General features: G+C 41.7%; 1 protein-coding gene across 5 annotated transcripts in view; it reads right to left on the bottom strand.

Moving 5' to 3' along the window:
• Nucleotides 1-15,581, bottom strand: part of GOLGA4 (golgin A4) — a 113,028-nt gene extending 97,447 nt beyond the window's left edge. For all 5 annotated transcript variants that reach the window (XM_070455410.1, XM_070455411.1, XM_070455412.1 and 2 more), the window contains exon 1: nt 15,500-15,581. In XM_070455410.1, coding sequence (XP_070311511.1) covers nt 15,500-15,571 — 72 coding nt within the window. In that variant the 5' untranslated portion in view covers nt 15,572-15,581. The remainder of the gene's footprint in view (nt 1-15,499) is intronic.
• Nucleotides 15,582-27,580: the final 11,999 nt, after the last annotated feature.

Below are 27,580 nucleotides of genomic sequence, written 5' to 3'. Positions count from 1 at the left end.
CCATAACAAGATAGGTCTTAACTTATCTACACAAAAAAATAACGTCTTGATGTCTTACCCTTCTGTAGTCTGTACAGCACTACATAAATAAAAAGCACTTAGTAAATATTTGTTAAAATAAATGAATGAACAAATGGAACATCCATCTGTCAAGTTAGTGTGTGCTGCTGTGTCTATGCTGGAGCAGAGAGGTCACAAGACACAGTGTATACACATACACACATACATATGTACATATTCAGTGTACAATTAAGTCTAACATTTCTAATCAACACAAACGTTCAGTAAATGGTGCTGGGACAAATGGCCATCCACATGGGGGAACAAAATCAGTCAGACTTTTACTTCAGACTTAAGCTATATTAAAGATTTAAATGATTTCTGGGACTTCCCTGGCAGTCCAGAGGTTAAAATTTCTCATTTCCACTGCAGGGAACTGCAAATCCTGCAGTCCCCTGGTTGGGGAACTAAGAGCTGAATAAAACAGATTTTTATGTCAGAAGCAAAAATCAAAAGGAATAGTTTAATTGGGAGGAGGGGAAAACATCAACAAAATGTGACATAAGTTAAATAAACTTTTATTCTGAAAAGCTCTTATAAGTACTTAAGTTCAAACTCCAAAAACTCACCAACCTAGTCTTCTTTTCATCTAGGGCAGGTGACCTGAGCTCCCCCAGTGAACATACCCACATGAGACTCTGAGTCATATATGGGCGGTACAAGAAAACGGACATGCAAAATTAATCAAGCTCGTCAGCTGGTGAGCGTGCAGACACAGAGCTTCCTGCACTCATACACGAGAGCTGTGCATGTGAAATGCAATGTGCCAAACTGAGGCGGCTGCAACATTCTTATTAGTGCGGTCCCCCAGCTTGGCTGGGCAAAGCCATCAGCCCAGACTTTCAGGCCCTCCTGAAAATTCTGTAAGTCACCAACTATTTATTCATTAATAGAACCCTTTTCTGCTTAACTAGCTGGACTGAGTTCTGTTGCTTACAACTTAGAATTCCAGCACACACATACCTTCTAAAAGATGAACCAGAAAAATCAACACATGATAGAAGGAATGAGTTATGTGCAGAAGTTACCTTAAGGGATAAGACATCCCTTCTCCACCAAGATGAAAAACAGGAACAGTAAGGCCTCAAAATTTTAAACAGCAAAATAGTTGAATGTGAAATAAAGTTGAAGCCTTATCAATATTTTAGAAGGCAAAAGAGAAAAGGAAATATATACCCATTTGAATGCAGAGTTCCAAAGAATAGCAAGAAGAGATAAGAAAGCCCTCCTCAGTGATCAATGCAAAGAAATAGAGAAAACAATAGAATGGGAAAGTCTAGGGATTTCTTCAAGAAAATTAGAGATACCAACGGAACTTTTCATGCAAAGATGGGCAAAATAAAGGACAAAAATGGTATGGACCTAACAGAAGCAGAAGATGATAAGAAGAGGAGGCAAGAATACACAGAAGAACTATACAAAAAAGATCTTCATGACCCAGATAATAATCATCATGGTGTGATCACTCACCTAGAGCCAGATATCTTGGAGTGTGAAGTCAAGTGGGCCTTAGGAAGCATCACTAGAAACAAAGCTAGTGGAGTTGATGGAATTACAGTTGAACTATTTCAAATCCTAAAAGATGATGCTGTGAAAGTGCTACACTCAATATGCCAGCAAATTTGGAAAACTCAGCAGTAGCCACAGGACTGGAAAAGGTCAGTTTTCATTCCAATCCCAAAGAAAGGGAAAGGGAAGTCGCTCAGTCGTGTCCGACTCTTTGTGATCCCATGGACTGTAGCCTACCAAGGTCCTCTGTCCATGGGATTTTACAGGCAAGACTACTGGAGTGGATTGCCATTTCCTTCTCCAATGCCAAAGAAAGGCAATGCCAAAGAATGCTCAAACTACCACACAACTGCACTCATCTCACACGCTAGCAAAATAATGCTCAAAATTCTCCAAGCCAGGCTTCAACAGTACATGAACCATGAACTTCCAGATGTTCAAGGAATTTAGAAATTGTGAGAGAACTTAGAAAAGGGAGAGTAACCAGAGATCAAATTGCCAACATCCATAGGATCATCAAAAAAGCAAGAGAGTTCCAGAAAAATATCTACTTCTGCTTTATTGTCTAAGCCAAAGTCTTATTGTATGGACCACAACAAACTCTGGAAAATTCTGAAGGAGATGGGAAAACCAGACCACCTGACCTGCCTCTTGAGAAACCTGTATGCAGGTCAGGAAGCAACAGTTAGAACTGGACATGGAACAACAGACTGGTTCCAAATTGGGAAAGGAGTGCGTCAAGGCTGTATATTGTCACCCTGCTTATTTAACTTATATGCAGAGTACATGATGAGAAACGCTGGACTGGAGGAAGCACAAGCTGGAATCAAGACTGCCAGGAGAAATATCAATAACCTCAGATATGCAGATGGCACTACCCTTATGGCAGAAAGTGAAGAAGAACTAAAGAGCCTCTTGATGAAAGTGAAAGAGAAGAGTGAAAAAGTTGGCTTAAAGCTCAACATTCAGAAAACTAGTATCATGGCATCTGGTCCCATCACTTCATAGCTAATCAATGGGAAAACAGTGGGAATAGTGACAGACTATATTTCCTTGGGCTCCAAAATCACTGCAGATGGTGATTGCAGCCATGAAATAAAAAAAAAAAACAAAAAAAAAAAAAAACGCTTGCTCCTTGGAAAGAAAGTTATGACCAACCTAGACAGCATATTCAAAAGCAGAGACATTACTTTGCCAACAAAGGTCCATCTAATCAAAGCTATGGTTTTCCAGTAGTCATGTATGGATGTGAGAGTTGGACTATAAAGAAAGCTGAGTGCCAAAGAATTGATGCTTTTGAACTGTGGTGTTGGAGAAGACTCTTGAGAGTCCCTTGGACTGCAAGGAGATCCAACCAGTCAACCCTAAAGGAAACCAGTCCTGAATATTCATTGGAAGGAGTGATGCTGAAACTGAAACTCCAATACTCTGGCCACCTTACGCAAAGAACTGACTCATTTGAAAAGACCCTGATGCTGGGAAAGAGTGAAGGTGGGAGGAGAAGGGGACAACAGAGGATGAGACGGCTGGATGGCATCGCCGACTCAATGGACATGAGTTTGAGTAAACTCTGGGAGTTGGTGATGGACAGGGAGGCCTGGCGTGCTGCAGTCCACGGGGTCGCAAAGAGCCGGACACAACTGAGCGACTGAACTGAGCTGAGAAAACATACGTGTGCTTGTGTGTGCTTAGTCACTCAGTCGTGTCTGACTCTCTGTGGCCCATGGACTGTAGCCCTGCCAGGCTCCTCTGTCCATGGAATTTTCCAGGCAAGAATACTGGAACAGGTTGCCATTTCCTTCTCCAGGGGATCTTCCTGAACCAGGGATCCTACCCATATTTTCTTATGTTTCCGGCACTGGCAGGTAGATTCTTTACCACCAGCATCACCTGGGAAGACCCCCAAAAATGTATGACTAGAAGCCAAAATTGTGTTTAGAAAATGGGAAAGGAAAGCAGTCACTGGACAGTGTTTATCTAGGAGTGAAACTAAATCACAAATATTCAGAACACTTCAGAAATAATTCTCACTGAGGTTGAGGGAAATGTAATAACCCTTCCCACCCAAAGCCGTGAATTTCAACCCATACTTTAAAGACTCTAGATGTTTCAAACACTACCAATATGACTGGGAGAAGCTCCATTTATATCTCCTTTTATACAGTTATATGTAGTATCTCCTTTAATAAAAGGGCTACTGAGAGGGCAAAAGTTAGGAAAGTAATTAGTTTTACTAGGCCACAGAAGTAACTCTTAGCCAACCCTCTCTGCCATTGAGATTCCAACATCTCAAAAAAAATGGGGGGTTAATAATTCAGCTTTCCAAATACCCAGATGCCACAAAAGGGCTACTCCAGACAAAGACTTCCAAATCACTTGAAAAGTGCACCTCTACTGTGAAACTTTTTAATTGGCACTATGAGAAAACATAGTGGCTCATAGTGGCTCAGACAGTAAAAGCATCTGCCTACAATGCGGAAGAGCTGGGTTCAATCCCTGGGTTGGGAAGGTCCACTGGAGAAGGAAATGGCACCCCACTCCAGTACTCTTGCCTGGAAAATCCCATGGATGGAGGAGCCTGATAGGCTACAGTCCATGGGGTCACAAAGAGTCGGACACGACTGAGCGACTTCACTTTCACTTTCACTTATGTTTTCTCATATGAGCCTAATCTTTAACTGGAGCCTCATCAACTCTGGGAAAGTCAGCAAAATCAAATGTTAGGGTTTATGAAGTTAAAGTATAGATTCTAAGACACACTGCTGCTGCTGCTAAGTCACTTCAGTCGTGTCCGACTCTATGTGACCCCAGCCCACCAGGCTCCTCTGTCCCTGGGATTCTCCAGGCAGGAACACTGGAGTAGGTTGCCATTTCCTTCTCCAATGCATGAAAGTGAAAAGTGAAAGGGAAGTCGCTCAGTCATGTCCAACTCTTCGCAAACCCATGGACTGCAGCCTACCAGGCTCCTCCGTCCATGGGATTTTCCTGCCCTCAGAAAGGTAGTACCACATGGCCAAGCTTGGCCTGATGGTTTGTAGGTCTTCCTCTGGAGTTGCAAAAGTTTAAGAATCACATAAGGGAATGGATGTAACTGCAAAGTATGAAAATATACAAAAAAAGACTAGCTGTACTTGAGTATTTATCATAAAGTCTTGCACCTTTAACAGCTATCCTCACTTTAAAATATATAGGAAAAATAAAATGAAATAAAATAAAATATATAGGGATTTACATTCCTTCAAACTAAATTTCGTCTAATTAATTCTTACAGCCATGAGAAATCTGAAGACAGATTTCTAAGCTGTTTGTCAAGAAACCTGATAGTTATATCCAGGCTCACAATATTTTTATTGCCAACTGATTATTTCTTGACCATAGCCCTCGACTTCACTATAAGAAAAAAAATTTTTTAGTCACCGTGGTACTCAGAATTCGAAGATGACCCAAAATCACCCTCGCCTTGCAAATATGAGATATCATGCCCTGATGATCTTCCCTTTCAGAGTGAAAAGGATTTTGCAGGTGTATTTAAGATTACTACTCAGTTGACTCTAAGTTAACTCAGAGAAAGGAGACTATCTGAATGGGACCAACCAAATTACACAAGCCCTTCAAATGAGTCCAGAGTGCAGCAGCGGGGCAGAAAGCGGAGGCATGTACTCCTGCGATCCTGAAGGAAAGCAAAGGCCCGTGAGGGTCAAATGGTGAGGAACTGAGGGCAGCACTAGGAGCAAAAGACAGTAAGAAATAAGGACCTCTGTCCCACACCATATGAGCATGGATGAGGATCCTCATCACCAGATGAGAACACAATTTGGACAACTTGATCTTAGTCTTGTGAGACCCCAAGCAGAGAAGTCAACCGTGCCATGCCAGACTTCTGACATACATACTATGAAACAGTAACTGGGTTATTAGGCAGTAAGGTTGTGGTAATGTGTTGCCCAACATCAGGAAACTAATGCAGTCACCTTCAGGAACAGTAAGCCTTGAACTCCATGACTTTCCATTACCCACTCAAGACTCTGCTCAGACGTCACTCTGATCCCCTCACGCTGTCACCTCTCAACTTCATGGTACAGAGACCACATCTTCCCTTCAAGGCAAAAGTGACCCCAGCACAGCACCTTAGCAGGTTCTGTGAAATGAAGCACCCTGTAGTAACAAACGCTTTCAAATACCTTCTCTTTAGATTCTCACAAGCCATCTGAACAATAGGAGGACTGTCATCCCTAATTTCCTGACAAGAAAGTGAAAAGCTGAGAATGCTTGTGTGGCTGGATCAGGGTGCACACTACAAGATCTGGGCTAGCACGCAGGTCTTCTGAGTCCCTCATCTGCTTTCCCAGTACTCTCTGGATCATTGTTTCTCAAATTTTTTTCACTGGGACCAGCAGTTAAACAACAATAACATTCTTTTTGCACAGACACTTCTAAAACAAGTTTTATAGAACCTTAATCTTTGCAACATATGATGCCATATTTTGACCCAAAATATTCCTTCATTTTAAAAAAAAAAAAACAGCTGATCCCAATCCACTAACTGATTCCACAACCCACCCAAACTGCTTTCACCATACCATACTGTCTGTATAAGAAAAATGTTGATAAACATAGCCACTAACTCTTAAATCTCGATTACATCAAATGTATCTAGTATATTTTCACTATACCAAAAAATTAGACATTGAAAAGCATTAATCTTAGGCTGAACAGCACTCTAAAGATAACAACACAAATTTTAGATATTCTTATTACTGAGAAATTCTATGTTAGTCAAAACTATGTTAATCAGAGTTTACTCCATTGGGGCTGGATTATCTGAGAGTTTTCCTATAAAGAGCTACTGTATTCAAGACAGCTGAACTATCAGATAGATACAGATATCTAAAATTATAAATTCAAGATGGTTAAATCTTACTGATACCTGAAGGGGTTTGGCGATAACAATAAGGTTTAACCATTTTGAATCTATACCTTTCTGAAATCAACTAATTCTAGTTTTCAAAGATTAAAGGAAACTAAACTTAATTTAATATTTTTTAGGTCAGTTGTCATTCCTATGAATACCCTACTTATAGTATATCTTCTCCATCTGTTTTAGCCTGCTACTAGTTTAGAAACTAGATAACTACATCTAATAGAACTGTAGACAAAATAAACATAAGGAAATTCAAAATGAGGAATTTTTTAAAAACTGTCCTTATGAATAACTTACATTAACTATGGAATATGAAGTTAGTGACATTAAAATTTTGGCTGCCCAGAAGCCTTTTGACACTACTTACTACTCAAATGATACCCCAAGTAGATGAACGGCATTCTTACACAAGCCTAACATCTGGCTTCATTTCTCCCTGCCACACCCACGAGTAACCAAATCATAGCAAGGACACAGCCACAGACTCCTCCTCACCACGTACTCCTGAAAGTCTCTGCCAATCTATCTGACACTCCAGCTATAAAGGAATGGCCAAAGTAACCTGGAGTTAATATGTCACATAAACCTTTATCTACTAGTTACCAAAATTATTAGAACTTTCCATCATGTCTTTAGTAAAGTACCTTCTACATCCTGTCATCTAAACAGTAGTGCCGGAAATGAAATATTGCTGCTTATGTTATAAATGTTCACCTCTCAAAAACAGTCCTTTAATATAGTGAAGTCCACTCATTCAAAAGTAATTTAAGGAGACTTCTAGTTAAAAACATGATAGGTGGACCAAAGTTTCTTATTTTTCTCTCCCTTGAAACGAGTTGGGGCATCCCTGGTGGCTCAGTTGGTAAAGAATCGACCTGCGATGCAGGAGACCTGGACTCAATCCCTGGGTGAGGAAGATTCCCTGGAGAAGGAAATGGCAACCCACTCCAGCGTGCTTGCCATGGGCAATCCCATGGACAGAAGAGAAGAGCCTGGAGGGCTACAGTCATGGGGTTGCAAGAGTTGGACATGACTTAGCAACTAAACCACCACCCAAAGAGTTAAATTTCAACCAATTTTCAGAAGAATCAGTGTGAACAAAAGAATACTAAAGTGATAGTACAGCTGAGGACACTACAACCCCAGGGAGAAGGGAACGCTGATAAGAAGCAAGCCTATTTTCATCTCCAGAGTCCTAAAAAGATTTAAGACTTCAAAGTTACAATGCAAGTTATAATGAAGAAGTTAAGAGGCAGGACCAAAATCAGAAAAATTGGTTGAAAGATCCCCATGTCCCTTGTCCCACCTTACATAGCCTCTGAAAAACCAAAGGTTTATTTTTCTGGAGCCATTGAGGCTCCAAACTGGATGAAGCCAAGCACAGTAAGACAGGAGTAAAGGGCAAAGTGTGTGACTAAACCTAGAGGGATTACAGGTGACATTCTGCACAGGGAATAGTGGAACCTCCAGCACACTGCTTCTGAAGCAGCTAGGCTTATAACCTGGCAGTCCTTGCCCAAAAAACAAAAGGCTTCACTGGAGAAATCAAATGACATCTTAAAGATCTCAGGTTATCAAGAGGTAGATATTTCTCCCAATAATAAAACCAATTTGCAGCCTATCACCCAGCAAGGAGTCCCAGCGTTGATCACATGATACTTGCAGATAGCATCAGATTTTTAGTGTCTCGCCTTTAAATATGGATACCCCAGAGCAGTCAGTAAAGAAAATTTCCAATGTAAGAGCCAATGACAACAAAATCCACAAAAAATAAAGAAAGAAAGAAAAGAAAATGTCAAAACAGAAGGGAAAAAATCAGAGTTATAAAAGATATATCAGAGGACTTCTCTGGTGGTCCAGTGGCTGGGACTCCACACTCCTAATTAAAGGGACCCAAGTCTGATCCCCAGTCAGAGAGCTGAGTCCCACATGCTGCAATTAAAATCCCACATGCCACAAGTAAGACCTGGTGCAGCCAAAATAAATAATTTTTTTTAAATGTTAAAGATAAATCAGTATAGCAAGAGCAATGCTATGAAAAAGCAAAAGACAGCTAAGAAATAGCCTTTGGAAAATTTAAAAACAGAATAGGAAAAATTAAAAATTCCACTGAAAATTAACACTGTAGATTTAACTATACTTCAAAAAATAAAGAAAACAAAAAAATCATTGAAGAGTTAGATAAAATTGAAGCAAACTCTCAAAAATAGGACAAAAAAGGAAATTCCCTGTGGTCCAGTGGTAAGACCCCACACTTTCAGTGCAAATAGAACAAAAAACAAATAAATAAAATAGACCAAAAAGGGTAAAAAATAATAAATAAGAGAATCTATCCTGAAGGTACAAAATCTAACTGGTCTTCCAGAATAGAAGAGAAAAAACAAAGAAGAGGGAACTACCAAAGAAATAATATCTAAAAGTTTCCAAGAATTTAAGCACAGGAGTCACCATACTTAGTGAAGCACAATGCAAAAATAAACCTACACAAAGGCATGTTCACCATAAAATTTCAGAAAACAAGAGAAGATCCTAAAGTCTCCAGAAAGAATACGGAGAACATAGCTGGGAGGCTGGAGTAGACAGTGTGCTTTGTTTTGTTTTAGCATAATAGTCTTTTAGCAGTACTTTATCTTTTAAAACTACAGAATGTATCACTTTGATAAAAATCAAAGTAAAATTTCATTTTAAATTTTTATTTAAAAATCATGAGTATCTAGTATATCCAGTAAAAGGTACCCCATATAATTTAAAAGCATAATACACAGATTAAAAGATGATCTATTTCTCATCCTAAATTTCATCCAACAGTTGATAACAAATCATAAGTGAACTGATGTTATTCCCAACATTTTAGACACTGGCTACTGTTAACATCGTCCACGCTAACTTAGTCAAATAATTCTATAAAATAAATAAAATAGAAAATTCATACATCTTTACTAATCTAAGAAACATGCATTTCTTAAGAATTCATAATTTGAAAGACAAATATTTAAGATAAATGCATGTTCATGCAAAGAATGGTAATTAGGTTTCCAGTACAAGAATGCAGACTGAACACTGTTTACTTCTCTTCCTCCCAAAAACCCACTGAAATGAAGGTTTCAAAAAAAAGCAGAAAAGCAGATAAACTAAAACTCTAGAACAAGAGAGGGAAAATCATAAGTAAAAAGAAAACAAATTTTTGAAGAATAAAGGCAAAAGGATTCAAATTGGCGGGGAAATCAGGGCAATTGGGCCATAACTCCAAACATACACAAAAGGCGGCTCTGGGAGAGCAAAAGGTACTTATTGCAACAGGGGGGAAAAATCAGTTTTATACACTAGAACGGGAGATTACTGCTCTCAGGAACGTGTCTCAGGTCTGTGAAACAAACAGGTACATGGGGTCAGCCTCCTTCAACCCAAACACTTCTCCAGACAGAAGAAACAGCCAAACACAAGGAGTAACACCTTGCAGGCGTCAGTGCTCCAACTGCAGAGGCTGGCACCATAAAGCAGCAGGGTAACAACACACCCCAGTTTCACCACAGCAATCCCGGTCCTGCCCAGTCCACGTCAGTTTAAGTTTCAAGATAATTACCAGTGTCCCCATTCATTAAGAATGTTTGGATAATAAATCACCCACCTGGTCTTCATAAATATAAATGAACTAATAACAACAAGACATTTTTCTCAAAAAAAGAAAAACAATATGACCAGTATGAATACATATAACAACCTAGAACAATCTGATAAATCAAGGAACAGACTTTAAATATGTATGTATATAGAATACCTAACATCCTGGGAGAGTTTTGAGAAGCTCTAGCTTCCATTAAACCAAAAGCTGTTGCTAAAAAAAAAAAAAAACTAAAAGTACCGTGGGGTTAAGAGAATGGGCTTCAGAGCAAGACTGCCTGGGTTCACATCTCAGCTTTATTACTGAGTTGTACGGTACTAGCTGTCTACACGGACAAGTTATTTAAACTCCCTTGGCCTCAATTTCTTATCTGTAAAATAAGGTTAATACAAATCCATACCTTTTATTATTTCATGTATTACTTTAGATAATACATGCAATGCACCAAGAAAACACTTAGGTAAAAATAACTACCCAGGGTTGACTAGTGTTAATTTGTGGAAATTAAATGTGATGACTAGAATAAATTCAATAGAAGCAGTTGAAATAAAAATCTGAAATCTTTCAAAGCAATAGAATAAAGGGAAAAGAGGAATATATCAAAAGAGGGGGAAAGGATATACAGAGAATTTATTTTAAAAAAGATTAATAAGATTTAAAAAAGAAAGAAAAGAGGGAGACGAAAAAAAAAAAAGCAAAGAAGAAAACTAGAAATTTTTTAGCATCAAGGAAAAAGAAAAGATTCAGGGATCAAGTTAACCACCAATACAGCAAAGAACAAGTTTGAATTAGATTTTTCATTTGCACACAGGATGCTAGAAGATAAGGGAGAAATAAAGCCAACAGCCTGAGCGGAATTTTTCAACACAGAATTTTATAACTAGTCAAGTAAATGCTCACGTAAATGAAAACATCTTCCTAATATTTTGTGATTTAGGAGGTAAAGAAACTAAATGGTTAGTTAAAATCCTGTATTTTTAAGGACCTTTATCAACACATTAACTGAAGTTCTACATCAAAGTTTCCAGCCTTGCTTTCTCACCTGGGCCCAGGAGGATGCCTCTGAATTTGCTCACAGCTTCGGTGGGATGTAAAGTTATATATAATTTGCAAATACATCTTAAGGTCTCTGAATATCACAATAAGCTCAAGAGACAAAGCTTCTCTCAGAAGTTTTTCCTCCCAAACTAACAGGCAGATGAAAGAACTTTGTACGGCCCTTACCTGTTCAAGTTTCACACAGATTTTTTAAATCACATAAACAAGAACTGTCTATTACTTAAAATGCAAGAACTTAATGTATATTCTATATTAAGCAATAGAAATAGCTACTATATGCTCCCTAATCAAAACACAGATTTATAAACACTCAAGACATTCTGATTCTTCTGATCTAAATGTTTCTCTCTGGGAGCTATGCTTTTTAGATTGAGGAAAATTATTTTGCCAAGTTAATGTTTATAACAAAATTATGTTCCTTCAGAAAGAGACTCTTTCCCCTGTTTGTGAAATTTCTTTTTATTCCTATTACACAAACTATTATTTTGAGACCCCACTCTAAAAAATTATAATCCTACAAATTTGGGGTGAGCCCACATTGTTTTGTTTTATTATTGTGGTAAACTATATGCAACATTAAAGTTACCATTTTAAACATTTGTAGGTGGACAGTTCAGTGATATTAATTATACCCATACTGTTGGGCAACCATCACCACTATCCATCTCCAGAACTTCTTCATCCTCCCACTGAAACTCTATCCTCATTAAACGATAATTCCTCATTTCCCCCTTCTCTTTTCAGCCACAGACAACCACCGTTCTATTTTTTGCCTCTATAACCTTGACTAATCTAGGTACCTCACACAAGTGGAATCATGTAATAGTCCATTTGTGCCAGTGCTTTTTATAATTTTTAAGTTTTAGTAATATCTGAAAAGGGTTGCAAATGTTAAAAAATATTTTTTATTCACAGCACTATATACATCCTAAGAAATTAGAAAGTATCCTATATTACTCTTGAATAATTTTTATCAAATTTATTCTAAGGATTTTAAAAATCTAAGTATAGATATTTGTTGTTAGAAAATTAAGTGAAACTTGCTTTGAAATTGTTTAATTTTATTTTTAAAGTCAGAGTTGACCAAATGTTTACTTAAAATAATATTTGCCAAAGAAGGGCTCAAATAATCTCAGCTCCAAAGAGAAGTGACCAGGGACTAGAAAACAGTGTCTTGCTTTTATTGAATGCTTTCAAAAACTGAAGAAACCCCAAAGTATTAATATCACAAACACTACCGTTATTACTATTACTGAAAACTTTTGCAAGTATTGTGATCATTTATCCCAGAATTATCAACACCTGATGACTCACTCTATTTGAAACATATCTGTCAAGCAATTTCACCTCTGGAAATCAAGCTAAGGACCAGGAAATATGTACACAAGGGCCTCCCAAAATCGCAAACAAATGTCTCAATTTGTATTAATGCACTAAAACGCATTAAAGAATCCCTTAGGTACTTGCCCTTATTTTACACAAAATTTTAGAAATTCAGGGTCCTGTCTTGATTTAAAGCCCAAAGCAATTTAAAGCCTGAGAGAAGACAGACATTGGGCAGATAACAAGGGAGGCTACAAAGTAATCAGGAAAACTAAACCAAGGACAAACAAATCCTCCTGAGCAAGTAAAAGCAAACTGTCTTTCACATCCCATTAAATTCCTAAGGGTATTGCACCCTCAACACAAAATAATTTATATTCGAAAAACAAGACGTAATATTATACAAATTCAAGATCCTCTGCATGATAAAACAAGGACATGTTTTATGTTACAAAATGATTATCCCATCCAAAGATATTTGTTTTGCTTAATTCATACTTGAAAGAAATTCTTAACTCTAAAAATAACAATCCAGAATTTCTCAACTTGAAGGGTTCTGAATAGTTAAGGATCAAGACAAGGAAGAGAATCAAGTTTCTATCAGCAATTGATCACCAACAATTTACTTTTGCATTCTGGATAAATACATACATATATCCACTATATATACACATATATATAGTTACTATATATATATATATATATATATATATATATATATAGTCACCAAAAAGGATTGTTTTAAATCTTCTGTACACAAAGTGCTATTTCTTGCTCCACATGCACTGTCTTCCCAGAGGCATCAAGCCATAGGAACTGGGAGCCCTAATGCATTACCTGTAACTAGCTCTTTTACCATGATTCTAAAGACAACCTCAGGTTTCCCAAGTGGTTCAGAAGGTAAAGAATCCGCCTGCCAAAACAGCAGACACAGATTCAATCCCTGGGTTGGGAAGATCCCCTGGAGAAGGAAAAGACAGCTCACTCCAGTATTCTTGCCTGAAAAATCCCATGGACAGAGAAGCCTGGCAAGCTCCGTCCACGGGGACGCAAACAAGTGGGACAGGACTTGGCAACTGAACAACAACAAAAGACAACCTCCCTTTGTTAAAGATCAATAGTAATTCTTTTTCACGAAAAAAAGATAACATTTACAAATAAAAAGCCAGCAGCTTGGAGCATATCCTTCTTAAATTATTTTCACTGTGTCATACTTGCCCCACAAAACTGGGATCATGTTTTACATGTTGTTTTTCAATCTGCCTTTTAATGCAAGTCAGAGTCTACTTACCTGTAGGCTCTAACTCTAGCTTTAAGCAAGTTACTTAACTCTCTGAACCCCATTCCAGGTATGAAAGACTCCACCTTGTAGATTTATGTGACAATGAAACAAAATAACCCAAGCAAAATACCTAGCCCAGTAAGAACCTAATAAATGTTGGCATTTTTTTAAGGCTGCATAATAACCAACTATATGACATAACTTATCTAACCAATTCTCTACTGCTGAATATTTCTGGCCACATTTTACCTATTAAAAACAACACTGAAGTGAAATTCCATGTGGCTAAGTCCTTAATACATCCTGAATTCTCTTAGAATTTTTAGAGGTGGCATCCTGGATCAGTGATACTACAGAGTCCCTTACATTCACTGCTGTGTCTGTTCCCCACATTCCTCACCTCTACCTCACTTTTTTATTTTTTCTTTCTTTCTTAAATTAACAGTGTTCTGTAAAATTTTAAAAGCTCACAGTAAATGTAATATATTTAGTATTGAAAGTAATATATTTAGTATCCAAATCTTAATCACTGTTTACAATTCCCTTGGGAGAATGAACAAGCTTTCAGTGCCATATTCTAATATATTTCAACCACTGTTTCACTCTACAGAAGCTTTAAATAAACTTCAATTTACAGTTTCAGAATAAATTCAATGCGATAGATGCTTGATTTAGTAGTTATTGGTCATTAGATTTTTAAGAGTTGTGTAAGATAAATGTTATGTTTAAAATGTTTTAGAAATGCCTGCCAAGTAGTCAAAAGCCAGCTTTTCGTGTAGACACTATAAAATTAAATCTGTTGAGACTCAGACAAGCTGGGAAGCAATTTAGCAGAAGCCCTCCTCATTGCTCAAAGAACCACGTGCTGCCGGCACCAAAACACACATTCACAGCTGCTTAGGAGACTGTTTCTGCTTCTTTAAATTAACACTACTAACGCGCCTCCCTTTTCCTGGAAATTGTCATTTCCTGAAGCAACCGCATTCGTGAAACACAAACATTAACAAGACTTCTGAAGGAGCAGAGCCGAGCTGCGGACGCGCGCGAGCCCTGCCGGGCCCCACAGTGGCCGCCCCTCCGCCCGTCCCGGATCAACCCAGTTATGCGAAGTGGCGAACTCGTGACAGCCTCGGGCACTGGACGCCGGCCACGCCGCCACCTCTCTCGGGTCCAGCGCTTCTGCAAGCAGGTTGGCCAGGAATGGCTCGACCCCTGGCCCTCAGGCCTGGACCCGGGTTTGGAATTAAGACTCCGTCACGGGCCAGGGGCCCCTCCGTACTCAGTCTCGGGTCGGGGATGAGAGGGGGGGACTTCGGTCCAAAGGTCAGATATTACAAGGGGTCCTGGTTTTCCCATTCCGCCCTCACTCCTGAGTTGGGGGTGTCGGATGCCTGGGGGAAACCTTCTGTATGGGTCAAAAACCATGCAAGATCAGAGCTCTGCTCACTTATTCTCAGACCAGGTTGGGCGTCGGGTAAATTAAGAGGTCAGGTGTCACGAACCCAACCACCCCCAACCTACTCTTCAGAACGGACTTCTGGGATGGGGGACCCGGGTCAGGACCCACGGAGGACCTGGACCGCCCTGAGCTCATTCCCAGGGAGGGATCTGGGGGAAGCCTCTGGCTGGAAGTCAAGGGTCGGGGCTGGACCTCCGCACCCCTCTGCCCGCGAGCTGATGTCAAGGGTTCTCGGGAACCAGGGGAGCGCGGCGGCCATAGTACCTGAGAAGAGGCCAGCGCCTGCTGGAGCTGCTGCTGCTCCTCGCTGATCTTCTGCTTCAGTTTCTTGAACATCGCGCAACGCGGGGTCCTGAGGTGGATGAGACCTGTGGGGCGAGCGCTCAGAGAGACCCGGCCGCGGCGGCTTCTCTACACCACAGACCGCGGGGGCCGGGCCTCGCCGCCTCCTCCTGGGGCTCGCGGGCCGGTCGAGACACTCGTCCTGCGGGTGTCGGCGTCGCCGCCGCCGCGTCTCTCTCTTCTGGGTGCCACCGGTTGGCCTCGGCCCCCCATCCAGCCCCGGCGGCGGCGGCGGCGGCGGCGACAACGGCAGCAGGTGAGCAGTGGGAACAAGGCGCCTGCGCGGCCTACGTGGAGCTCGGCGAGGAAGCGCTACCGGGCGCTGGAGGGGACAAGCTGGAAGTCCGGCCCGCGCATGCGCGCTGCGGGGTCGCTCCCGGAAGGTGCGGGACTCCGCGCTGCCCACGCTCGTCGCGCGTGGACCTTCCCTCGGAGCCCAGGCGCGGGGTGAGCCCTACACTGACACTCACCCGGGCTGCGGTGCTGCGAAGTCAGGTGGGCAGGGTGCTGCTTCTCTCGAGGACCGCGAGGCTGACTGTCCCGCCGCAACGCACCTGTTGTGTGGGTGTGAGAAGAGGGGATCCGGGGGACCTGCCGGAGACTGTGATTGACAGTGTACTTTTGTTCAGTATTTGTGGTTTGCATTTTCTGTCTTCGGTATCTCGTATTCCTGCTGCTTCCCAGAGTGGCCCCTTTTCCTTTGCGGGACTCTTCCAGGGGTCAAGAAGCGCCTGATAGGAAGCTCCCGGGGTTCAGATACTTCAGTTCAGTCCAGTCGCTCAGTCGTGTCCCACTCTTTGCGACCCCATGAACCGCAGCACGCCAGGCCGCTCTGTCCAACACCAACTCCCGGAGTCCACCCAAACCCATGTCCATTGTGTCGGTGATGCCATCCAACCATCTCATCCTCTGTCGTCCCCTTCCCCTGCCCTCAATCTTTCCCAGCATCAGGGTCTTTTCAAATGAGTCAGCTCTCCGCATCAGGTGGCCAAAATACTGGAGTTTCAGCTTCGACATCAGTCCCTCCAATGAACACCCAGGACTGATCTCCTTTAGGATGGACTGGTTGGATCTCCTTGCAGTCTTTCAGGCTGATATAGTTTGGACATTGCCTGTATGTATATAGTCTTCCCAGGTGGCGCTACTGGTAAAGAACCCCACTGCCAATGCAGCAGACTAAGAGAAGTGCTTCCATTCCTGGGTCGGGGAGATTCCCTGGTGGGGGACATGGCAACCCACTCCTGTATTCTTATCTTAAGAATCCCGTGGACAGAGGAGCCTGGCAGCCTAGTCCAGAGGATCGCAAAGAATCAAGGCTGGAGTGACAGCATATGCACGCACATACACGTGCTGCGCTCCGTTGGGTCAGTCGTGTCCGACCGTCTGCGACCCCATGGACAGAGCCACCAGGTCTCCCGCATTGCAGACGAATTCTTTACTAGCTGAGCCGCCAGGAAAGCCCAAGAATACTGGAGTGGGTAGCCTATCCCTTCCCCAGGGGATCTTCCCGACCCAGGAATCAAACTAGGGCCTCCTACATTGCAGATGGATTCTTTACCAGCTGAGCTACCCGGGAAGCCCCCACATACATACATATGTAATATATATCGTGAATTTGAGCAAACACCAGGAGATAGTGGGGGGAGAGGAGCCTGGCATGCTTCCATCCATGACGTCGCAAAGAGTCGGACACGACTTAGCAACTGAACAACAACGAATATATGTATTAAAATATATAAATTTCTGAAATGGTGTATTTTCACATCTTCAAAAATCTTTGTCATTCTAAGTGCCAGGTCCTTGGTGACCTTTCCCAGTCCTTGACAGAACAAGTAGACAAAAAAATTGGTAACAATGTGGAAAAGTTGGGTCAGGTAACTTTGCCTTATCTTTTTTTGAAAAGATGGGAAAACTGCAAAATACATGTTCTTTTTGGATACATGTGGACCAGTCACCAAGATAGACCATGTGCTAAGTCATAATACAGATTTCAGTTTCAAAGGATTAATATCATATAGTGTGTTCTCAGATCACAAAGTAATTAAATTAGAAGTCTGTAGCAGAGATATCTAGAAAAATCCCCAAATGTTTGGAAATTATGCTGTGCACATCGAAATAGTTGATGGGCCAAAGTAAAAACCACAAGGGAAATTAGAAAATATTTTAGAAAAATGAAAATGAGAACAAAGCTTACCAAAATTTGTGAGGTTCAGGTATCGCAGTGCTTAAAAGAAAAGTAACAGTATTAGGTGATTTTATTAGAAAGGAAAAAAGATTGGAAATAATCTACACTTCCACCTTAAGAAGTTTGTAAAAGAAGAAATTAAAATCGAAGTGAGTAAAAGGATTGAAATAAAAGATACTGAGCAAAATGAATTAATGAAATATAACACAATAAAGAAGAAAACAACAAAACTAAAATTTGGTTCTTAAAAATGATTAGTAACACTGGTAAGCCCCTAGTAAGACTCATGAAGAGAAAGGAAAATACTGGTTATCAATATAAGGAGTTAAAGAGTGCTTATCACCACAGATTCTACAGGTATTATAAGGGAATACCCAATGTCCTTCAGTCAGTGAAGGGATAAACAAACTGTAGTACCTTCTTACCGTGGAATACTACTCTGACATCTAAAGGACAGAGCACTGATGCTCGTAACAGCCTGAATGGTTTTCCTTAAGTTTCACTATGTGAAATAAATGAGACCCAAAAGAAGTCATACACGATATACATGACAAATCAAGATGATTGTTCTCTTGCTGTCTGTACAGTACATCCCCTGCTTGACCAGTCCCTGTCAAACCCACACCCTACTCACGTGACTGGCCTCCCCTCTTAAACGTTGACTTGATCAGTAAATACCTGCATACTTGTCCCGGGGCCCAGCTAGCAATTGTTCTCATCTCTCGATCAGAACCTCACCACTAAGATAGTTTATCAAAGGGGAGATAGCGGGCATGCTCCTCTACTGGTTTCCCTGATAAGATGAACCAACTGAAAGTCAATTCCCCCTATGGCAGGGGAACCATTCCCTCCCTGTACTCCCCACTACCCCAATATCGAAGACTAGTGCCATGTCCTGCCGCTCAGGCACATAAGATCCCCCTTGCATTAAACCTATGATGTTTTGCTGACTCCGGACTCTTTCTTTGGTCTTGAGAGTGGTCACGTACAAGGCTTGCAGGCCTGCAAGATGCAGCCCACCAGATTCCATGGTTCTAGGAGTTTAGTAGGGCAGGACTGGGATGGGGTGGAAGTGGTATTAACCACAAAGGGGCAGGACAAGGGAATCTTTGGGACGATGAAACAGTGTGTACCATAACTATAGTGGTAGATGTACAACTTTGCATGCATTTGTCAAAACCCAGAAAGCTATATACCACAAACACTCAACTTCAGTGTATGAAATTTTTTAATAAAAATTAAAAACCTGAGGCTCTGAATTTCACTGCAAGTAACACAGCTTGGATGTGGAAGAGGCAGCATCTGAACCCATAGCTTTCATGGCTCTAAAACCCATGCCCACACCACCACCCACACTGCCTCTGGATCCCTTACTACGGAGACATACACTCCCACTGACACTGATTTTTCTATGTTCTCCAATACTTTGCTCCAAAATGATCAACTGATTGATATCCAAGTGTCCTCAACAACATATATTCTTTCAAAATAAAAAAGAAATTGTATTTTGTACATTGAGAGCACTTATCCACAAATGTGAAAGTGCTACAGCTGTGGTGTTCTTCACATACCAGATTTGTCAACATTTGTAAGGGGTAGGGGGTATGTGTGTATATATGGGATACATATCTAGGGGGTATATATGTATATTGCATATGAAAGTGAAAGTGTTAGTCACTCAGTCGTGTCAGACCCTTTGTGACCCCATGGACTGTAGCCCACCAGGCTCCTCTGTCCATGGGGATTCTCCAGGCAAGAATACTGAAATGAGTAGCCATTCCCTTCTGCAGGGGATCTTCCCAACCCAGGGACTGCACCCAGGTCTCCTGCATTGCCAGCAGATTCTTCACTGTCTGAGCCTCCAGGGAAGCCCGTATATAATATATATGCATCCACATTTTGGCTGTAGCAAGTGAGAGATCTGGAGTGGACTGAAATACTTTTATTCTTATACTGTTTTAATGAACTTCACTGGAACACTTTGAAATATATTATGTTTTTAATGTTTACTTTCAAAAGAATATCTTTTGGCTACATTAATTAAAGTTATATAGGCACTGCCCTGGCAGTCTAGTGGTTAAGACTCTGTACTTACAATGCAGAGGGCATAGGTTCAATCCCTGGTTGGGAAACTGCTAAGTCACTTCAGTCGTGTCCGACTCTGCCTGACCCCATAGACACAAGCCCACCAGGCTCCCCCGTCCCTGGGATTCTCCAGGCAAGAACACTGGAGTGGGTTGTCATTTCCTTCTCCAATGCATGAAAGTGAAAAGTGAAAGTGAAGTCGCTCAGTCATGTGTCTTAGCGACCCCATGGACTGCAGCCTACCAGGCTCCTCTGTCCATGGGATTTTCCAGGCAAGAGCACTGGAGTGGGTTGCCATTGCCTTCTCCGACAGGAACTAAGATCCCACAAGCCATGTAGAATGGCCAAAAAAAAAATTTTTTTTTAATTAAAGTTATAAAACAGTTGGAAGACCTCCCGTGAAAGAAAGGTCTGCATATCAGTATCTAAATTTAGACTATGACTCTCCCAGGAATTTAGCTTACTCTCCAGCCTGAGGCCTGTCCTTACAGAATTTTTCTTTTTTTTTGGTATCTTTGTTTTTCATTTAATTCCCATTTGTAGGCAGAAGCCAGGACACTAAAGAAAACTGAAGGGCTGCATATTATTGCTATTGCATAAGGATGAGCCAAAAAGTCACTCTCCCAGGGTCATATGATCTCAGTGACAGAACTGGAAACCTATCTCAGGCCTCTTGCCCTTTATCCTGGCCTCCAGCTATAATCTTTCACATTCCCTTCTCTTCTGAGACACACCCTGCTCAATATTTTAAAGTAGTTCAATTTAATTTTTAACACTTTTGTAATTGTTTACAAATGTCCTAGGACTGTTTACACAGCTGATAACAGTTTAATGAGAAGAGTCCAGGAAGGGAAAACCCAACACTGGGCTGAGTGAAAAAAAAAAAAAACAACCTTATTTCAAGCTTGAGGCCTCTTGGTCACAGAGAAGGGCTGAGAGAATGAAGGTGAAGTGTCAAATTCCCTGCTCCTACTGAACAACTATGTGATAATCAGACTCCTAAGTAAACAAATTTAGTCTTGCAAACCTTTGAATCCTTACCTCATACTCAAGATACTGTGTGGGAGGAAGGGCTGGAAAGCTCATAGTCAAATCAAAGCTTTGCCACTTATTGTTAATAGTTCTGTGATGGGGAGAAAATGACTGAACGTCTTCATGTGTCAGTTTCTTCATCTGTAAAAATTTCCCACGAAGGTTAAATGAGTATTTGGATAACAAATTAGTATCTTGGAAAAAAAGTCAGATTTATTCCTCACATCTGAAAAATGAAATTATTAAAGTAGTAGAAGAAAACATGGGAGGATTTATTTTATAACCCTGGAGTGCTAAAGGCCTTCCTAAGTATAACTCAAAATCCAGAAACCATTACAAAAAAGGTTTATTTACATGAAAGTTAATTTTCTTATTCTGCATGTCAAAAATGCTATAAAAATTTTTAAATGCTAAAAATAATGAAATATTGTGTAATTAATTGCTCTATAGTAATGACATAACTATATGGATGAATATATACTATAGCATGGATGAACCTTACATAATGTTGAGCCCAAGAAAGCAAAGAAAAGACTATATACTACATTATTTCATGTAGGCAAAACTAACCTATGGTGTTAGAAGTCAAGAGAAATATTGTCTTGGGGTGTAAGAAAGGGATAGCAATAGGGAAGGAGATTTGAGGGGAGATTCTGTGGTATGTGCCAGTTGCATTCTTTGTCATTGGTAATGATACAGATATGTTTGAGATATTTTTGTTTCCTGATTATTATGGTGGGTATCCATGTTAAAACTCACAAAAGCATACATCAAAATTAAAATTCAATTTCACCCTATGTAAATTTTAAAATAATAACAGTTTGCCATGAAAACAAGTAGGCATAAAATTTAAAAGAAAAGAATGAGGCAGCTGATGTATACAGATTATGGGGAGATTGCAAGACATTATGTTAAGTCAGAAACCAAAGTGCACTGTGGTGTACATAGCAGACTATCATTAGTGTGATTAATGTGGGTTAAGTTAAATTGCATGAAGTTACTGAGTTTTAACTTCAAAAATAACAATGTTATATAGTTCAACATATGTGTGTATGTATATTTGTAAACAATAGGTATTATAGAATATATCTGTAAAGACTCATGTAAAACCAGTGACCGTGATTGCCACCAGTGAAGAAAACAAGGCAGTTGGAGGTATCAGGGTAGTTATAAAAAGGGTAGTTGTATCCCTTTTTATCTCTTGAATTCATCACCCAAGCATGGATTAACTATTCATTCAAAAATTAATTCTAATATGCAAAAAAAGTAGGCAATGAGCAATACTTTCAAAAATTTAAAGAGAAATTGTTTTCAGTCTCAAATTCTCTTTGAGCCAAATAATTAATCAGTCATGGATGTGTCCATAAATGCTTAGGAAAAATACTGAAGGCTGCACATCAAATTATTAGCTTTGGATAGGTTAACACTGAACGATGTAACTAATTAAAATGGGGAATACAAATTTCGCTTTTCACCCTGTGTGTTTCTTTATGCTTTGAATATTTAAGATGTATATACAAGACAGAAAACCAAAGGTGTAGCTGAGCCCCAAAAGTAGGCACTGTCCCCTTCTTGCATCTATCTCAGAACAGGACACTACATTAACTGACTTTGCAAAGGAAAACAGGCTCCTCTAAGTAATAGTGAGATGTGGATATTTTACTCCAGAATCTAGAATTTCTAGCCTAGATTTTCTAGGGGGAGCAAAAGTCATGGTTTACATTGTTTAGTGCACAGTATTTCGCTCCAAATCATCTTATTAAATATATCTTTTCTCCTCAAACCACCCTACCTGCTGCCCTGTGGTCATGTCTTAATCTCCCCATGCAGATGTCAGCTTTGTCTGACTCATCCTCCTCCACCAGCTCCAAAACCTCTGGGCATTTCGTCTCTCCTTTCCTGAAACAGGGCCTCCTCTTCCCCACCTCCCCAGTCTTCCACCCCCCAGATGGAAGTCTACCCTGGACAGACCAGTCGATTTTGCACTTAGCCAAAAAAAGATCCTCTAGTTACTAGGCACTGTCTCATTAAGAGAAAGAGAGGAAATTCTAAGCACTAAGTCTTCTGTCATTGAAAATCTTGAAAGGATGATACTTGCAATTTAAGAAAGTTAGAGGGGATTCCCTGGTGGTCTAGTGTTTGGGACTCCGCACTTTCACCATTGAGAGCCTGGATTCAATCCCTAATAGTCAGGGAACTAAGATCCTGCAAACTGTCCTGTCAAAAAGAAAACAAAAATTAGAGTTAAAAAAACAGACTTTCCAGACACTAGGCTCCTATAGGAATAGGTGAAATAGATGAAAAGAAAATGAAATCGAATGAGGTGTAATTCAAAGAAGCAGACTTGACTTTTCAACCCAGGGACAAAACAAGAGATGGAACATGTGTGACGGTCTGGGATGCTCGCAGCTGCACCTTTTAGACCTTCAGAGAAGACAGAGCGCGTGTGTCCACCTTCTACCAGGGGTCATTACCAACCAGCTGCTTTCCGTGGTTCCCACACAGCCAGGAGATGCTGTGTCACCCTCCCTCACCCTGGGCAGACACCTGAAGCCTCTAGTCTCGGTCAAAAGCTCCACCCATCCCACCTCCAGGCCAGCTTCGTCTTCAGCTTGTGAAAGGTTGAAAAGCAGAGCAGCATTCCTTCCCAGGGAGAGTTCTCACCTCAGATCACTCTTGGCACACCAGTTCCACAGCTCCCCAAGAGCACACCCAGGGACCAGCACCCAGATTCAGCCTCCAGAAGGACTGAGACGCTTGGGCTGATGGGCGTGCACCTGTGTGGAGTCCCCAGCTCCCTGCACTCTCAGCCTCGGTGTTGTCTGCATTTCCGGGCACAGTAGAATTCTCATCTCCTGTCTTGAGCGTAGGACACTTGAAGGGTGATGGGTTTCAACATACAAACACTCATGTGATATTCCGAATAGATACATTTTTCCTTCTCTCCAACTTTGAGGCTTCCCTTCATTACAGAATCATCTCACAAGAATCATACTCAGTAAACTACCCTGTCTCAACGTCCCTGAAATGTGTGATTCTAGAATCTGATTCTTTCTCCCTTTAAAGTGAAGTATTAGTTGCTCAGTTGTATCTGACTCTTTGCGACCCCAGGGACTGTGCCCACTACTCTCCTCTGTCCATAGAGTTCCCCAGGCAAGAATACTGGGGTGGGTAACCGTTCCCTTCTGCAGGGACAGGCAGATTCTTAACCATCCCAGCCACCAGGGAAGCCCCTCTCCCCTTCAAAGGGCATTATTCAGAGTTCAGTGGCTGCTACTTGAACGGTCTTTGAGAGAAAAAGATCAGCCTCTCTTGTATCTTTTTCCATTTTGTATGAAAGAATTGCCTGTCCTCCCAGGGCCAAGGGACAGACGCCAGGTTGAGATGTAGCCTAGCAGCATGCAATGGGTGTGAAAATATTGACTTTTGACAACAGGCCCCAAGCACCAACTGTGACAACTCAACAGCTGGTCTAGCTCAGACAGATTATCTGTTGGGTGCAACCCCTCTGACCCCTACCCCAGCAACTGCACAATAACACTGACTTGTTTGCTTCTCTTTTTCGGCCATGACCATGTGGGATCTCAGGGCTTCCCCCCACCTGTGGCTCGGTGGTAAAGAACCCCCCTGTAATGCAGGAGACCTGGCAGGAGCTGTGGGTTTGATCCCTGGCTTGGGAAGATCCTCTGGAGAAGACAAAATGGCAACTCACTCCAGTATTCTTGCCTGGATATTTTCGTGGACAGAGGAGCCTGATGGGCAACAGTTCATAGAGTCGAAGAGAGTTGGACACAACTTAGCAACTAAACAATGTGGGATCTTAGTTCCTGGACAAGGGATTGAACCCACGCCCCCTGGAGTCTTAATCACTGGACCACCAGGGAAGTCCCCAGCATTGACCTATTTGTAACTTACGGAACGGATCTTTCTCTCTATTGCTATAGCTTTCCCACCATACCTAAGAAGGAGGACATTGAATTACAGAGGAACACACAATCGGAGTGATGGTTGTTAAGGGTTCATCATACCAAATGACTTCCCAGGTGACTCAGAGGTAAAGAATCCACCTGCCAATGTAGGAGATGAGAGTTCGATCCCTGGGTCGGGAAGATCCCCCGGAGAAGGAAATCTTCTGGAGAAGATTTCAGAGAACCCTCTCCAGCATTCTTGCCTAGAAAATCCCACAGAGGAGCCTAGGGATCATTGGGGTTGAAAGAGTCAGACATGACAGAGTGACCATGCACACATGCATACAGACATGACACCAACAGGCTGCCACTGACTCCTGGTCGGCAGTACGTTCTCAGATGCACCTTGGCCAAGTCAAGTAGAATTTTCCTGAGGCCAGGGTGCCAACTTGATGGTGCACTCCCCTCTTCCAGCCACATATCTGTACAGTCCAGACAGGTATAGAGCCTGGAATGCTCAGAAGCTGAAGTTGAACCAATAATGCTGAAGGAATGCTGAAGAAGCTGAAGTTGAATGGTGCTATGAAGACCTACAAGACCTTCTAGAACTAACACCCAAAAAAGACATACTTTTCATTATAGGGGACTGGAATGCAAAAGTAGGAAGTCAAGAGATACCTGGAGTAACAGGCAAATTTGGCCTTGGAGTACAAAATGAAGCAGGGCAAAGGCTAATAGAGTTTTGCCAAGAGAACGCACTGGTCATAGCAAACACCCTCTTCCAACAATGCAAGAGAAGACTCTACACATGGACATCACCAGATGGTCAATACCAAAATCAGATTGATTATAGTCTTTGCAGTAAAAGATGGAGTGAGCTGACTGTGGCTCAGATCATGAACTCCTTATTGCCAAATTCAGACTTAAATGGAAGAAAGCAGAGAAAACCACTAGACCATTCAGGTATGACCTAAATCAAATCCCTAATGATTATACAGTGGAAGTGCCAAATAGATTCAAGGGATTAAATCTGATAGACACAATGTCTGAAGAACTATGGATGGAGGTTCATGACATTGTACAGGAGGCAGGGATCAAGACCATCCCTAAGAAAAAGAAATGCAAAGGGGCAAAATGGTTGTCTGAGGAGGCCTTACAAATAGCTGAGAAAAGAAGAGAAGTGAAAGGCAAAGGAGGAAAGGAAAGTTATACCCATTTGAATGCAGAGTCCAGAGAGTAGCAAGGAGAGATAAGAAAGCCTTCCTCAGTGTCCAATGAAAAGAAATAGAGGAAAACAACAGAATGAGAAAGACTAGAGCAACTGAAATGAACTGATAGAGCTTGAGGTTTGGTGGCAGAGGGAAGACGCTGGCCCCACCCTACAACTGAGTGTTGTTCAGTCACTCAGTTGTGTCCCACTCTTTGTGACCCCATAGACTGCAGCACACCAGGCTTCCCTATACTTCACCATCTTCTGGAGCTTGCTTAAACATAAGTCCACTGAATCGGTGATTCCATCCAATCATCTCATCCTCTGTCATCCTTCTCCTGCCTTCAATCTTTCCCAGCATCAGGCTCTTTTCTGAGTTAGCTCTTTGCATCAGGTGGCCAAAGTATTGGAGCTTCAGCATCAGTTGTTCCAATGAATATTCAGTACTGATTTCCTTTAGGATGGACTGGTTTGATCTCCTTGCAGTCCGAGGAGAACTAGGTAGTCCATCCTACCTCACTATTCAGTACTCTTGATATATGTTGCTTGGAATGGGAAAACAAAGGTTCTCAAACATTCTTCCTCCCTCAACCCCATTTTCTGATACCTCCATGTATCAGTCAAGGTCTGTTCAGGAAAACATAGTCTATACTACTGTCGACTAAAAAACAAAAGGATGTACAACTTGAGATTTGTGAGTTACGTTTTACTGGGGGCAGAATGAGGACTGCCCGGGAGGCAGCATCTCAGATAGCTCTGAGAGATGCTCCAAGGCGGCAGTGGGGGAACGTCAATACATAAGGTTTTGGTGAAGGGGGAGCACAGAGTGCCTCCCTCCACCCTGAGCTCCCTCAGTGGGTGTTGAAGGTCGACAGCTATAGCAGCCTGGGCTTCAGTCTCTGTAGAGGCAGATGGCAAATGCCTTCGTTGTTCAGTCATTGGTAATGCTCTTGGTAACTGCCAATTTGTAGTTGACACTAGCTATGGGGAACTAGTTGTATAGGTATTGGAAAATCCAAAAAACCAAACAAGGAAGGCAACCTGGAGATTAGCAAGAGCAGGAAGATACCACCATCCCCCGGGCTGGAGGAACCAGGGCAGGAGGCAGGGCTAACGGACTCCAGGAGCAGGTTCAGAACCTCAAAGCTGGTGCCACCTTACCACCTCCCACCCCTACTCTCACTTTTCCGCCAACGCTTCCCCCTGGCAGCACCCAGTTGGCAAGGGAGCCTGAGAAACATAGCTGTAGGTCAGCTGTTGCCAGAAGGGAGAACCCTTTAGGGCCCAAGAGTGGGCTCTTATCTAACACTCGGAGGTAAGTTGTCCGAGGAGACACGTGAGATGATAAAGCATGAGATTTTATCGGGAGGGGGTTTCCCGGGCAGAGGACAACAGGGTAAGGTAACGCAGCAGGACTGCTCTGCCACACGGCTCAAGGTCTCAAGGTTTTATGGGGATGGGATTCGTTTCTGGGTTGTCTTGTTAGTTTCTGGGTTGTCTTTGGTCACTCATTCGGACTCAGAGTTCTTCCTGGTGGTGCATACAATTCTCAGCCAAGATGGATGGCAGCAAGAAGGATTCTG

This window comes from Odocoileus virginianus, chromosome 26, assembly GCF_023699985.2.
Source record: "Odocoileus virginianus isolate 20LAN1187 ecotype Illinois chromosome 26, Ovbor_1.2, whole genome shotgun sequence".
Lineage (NCBI taxonomy): Eukaryota > Metazoa > Chordata > Mammalia > Artiodactyla > Cervidae > Odocoileus > Odocoileus virginianus.
Note: the sequence above shows the minus strand (reverse complement) of the source record. Positions and strands in the feature narration are given on the sequence as shown.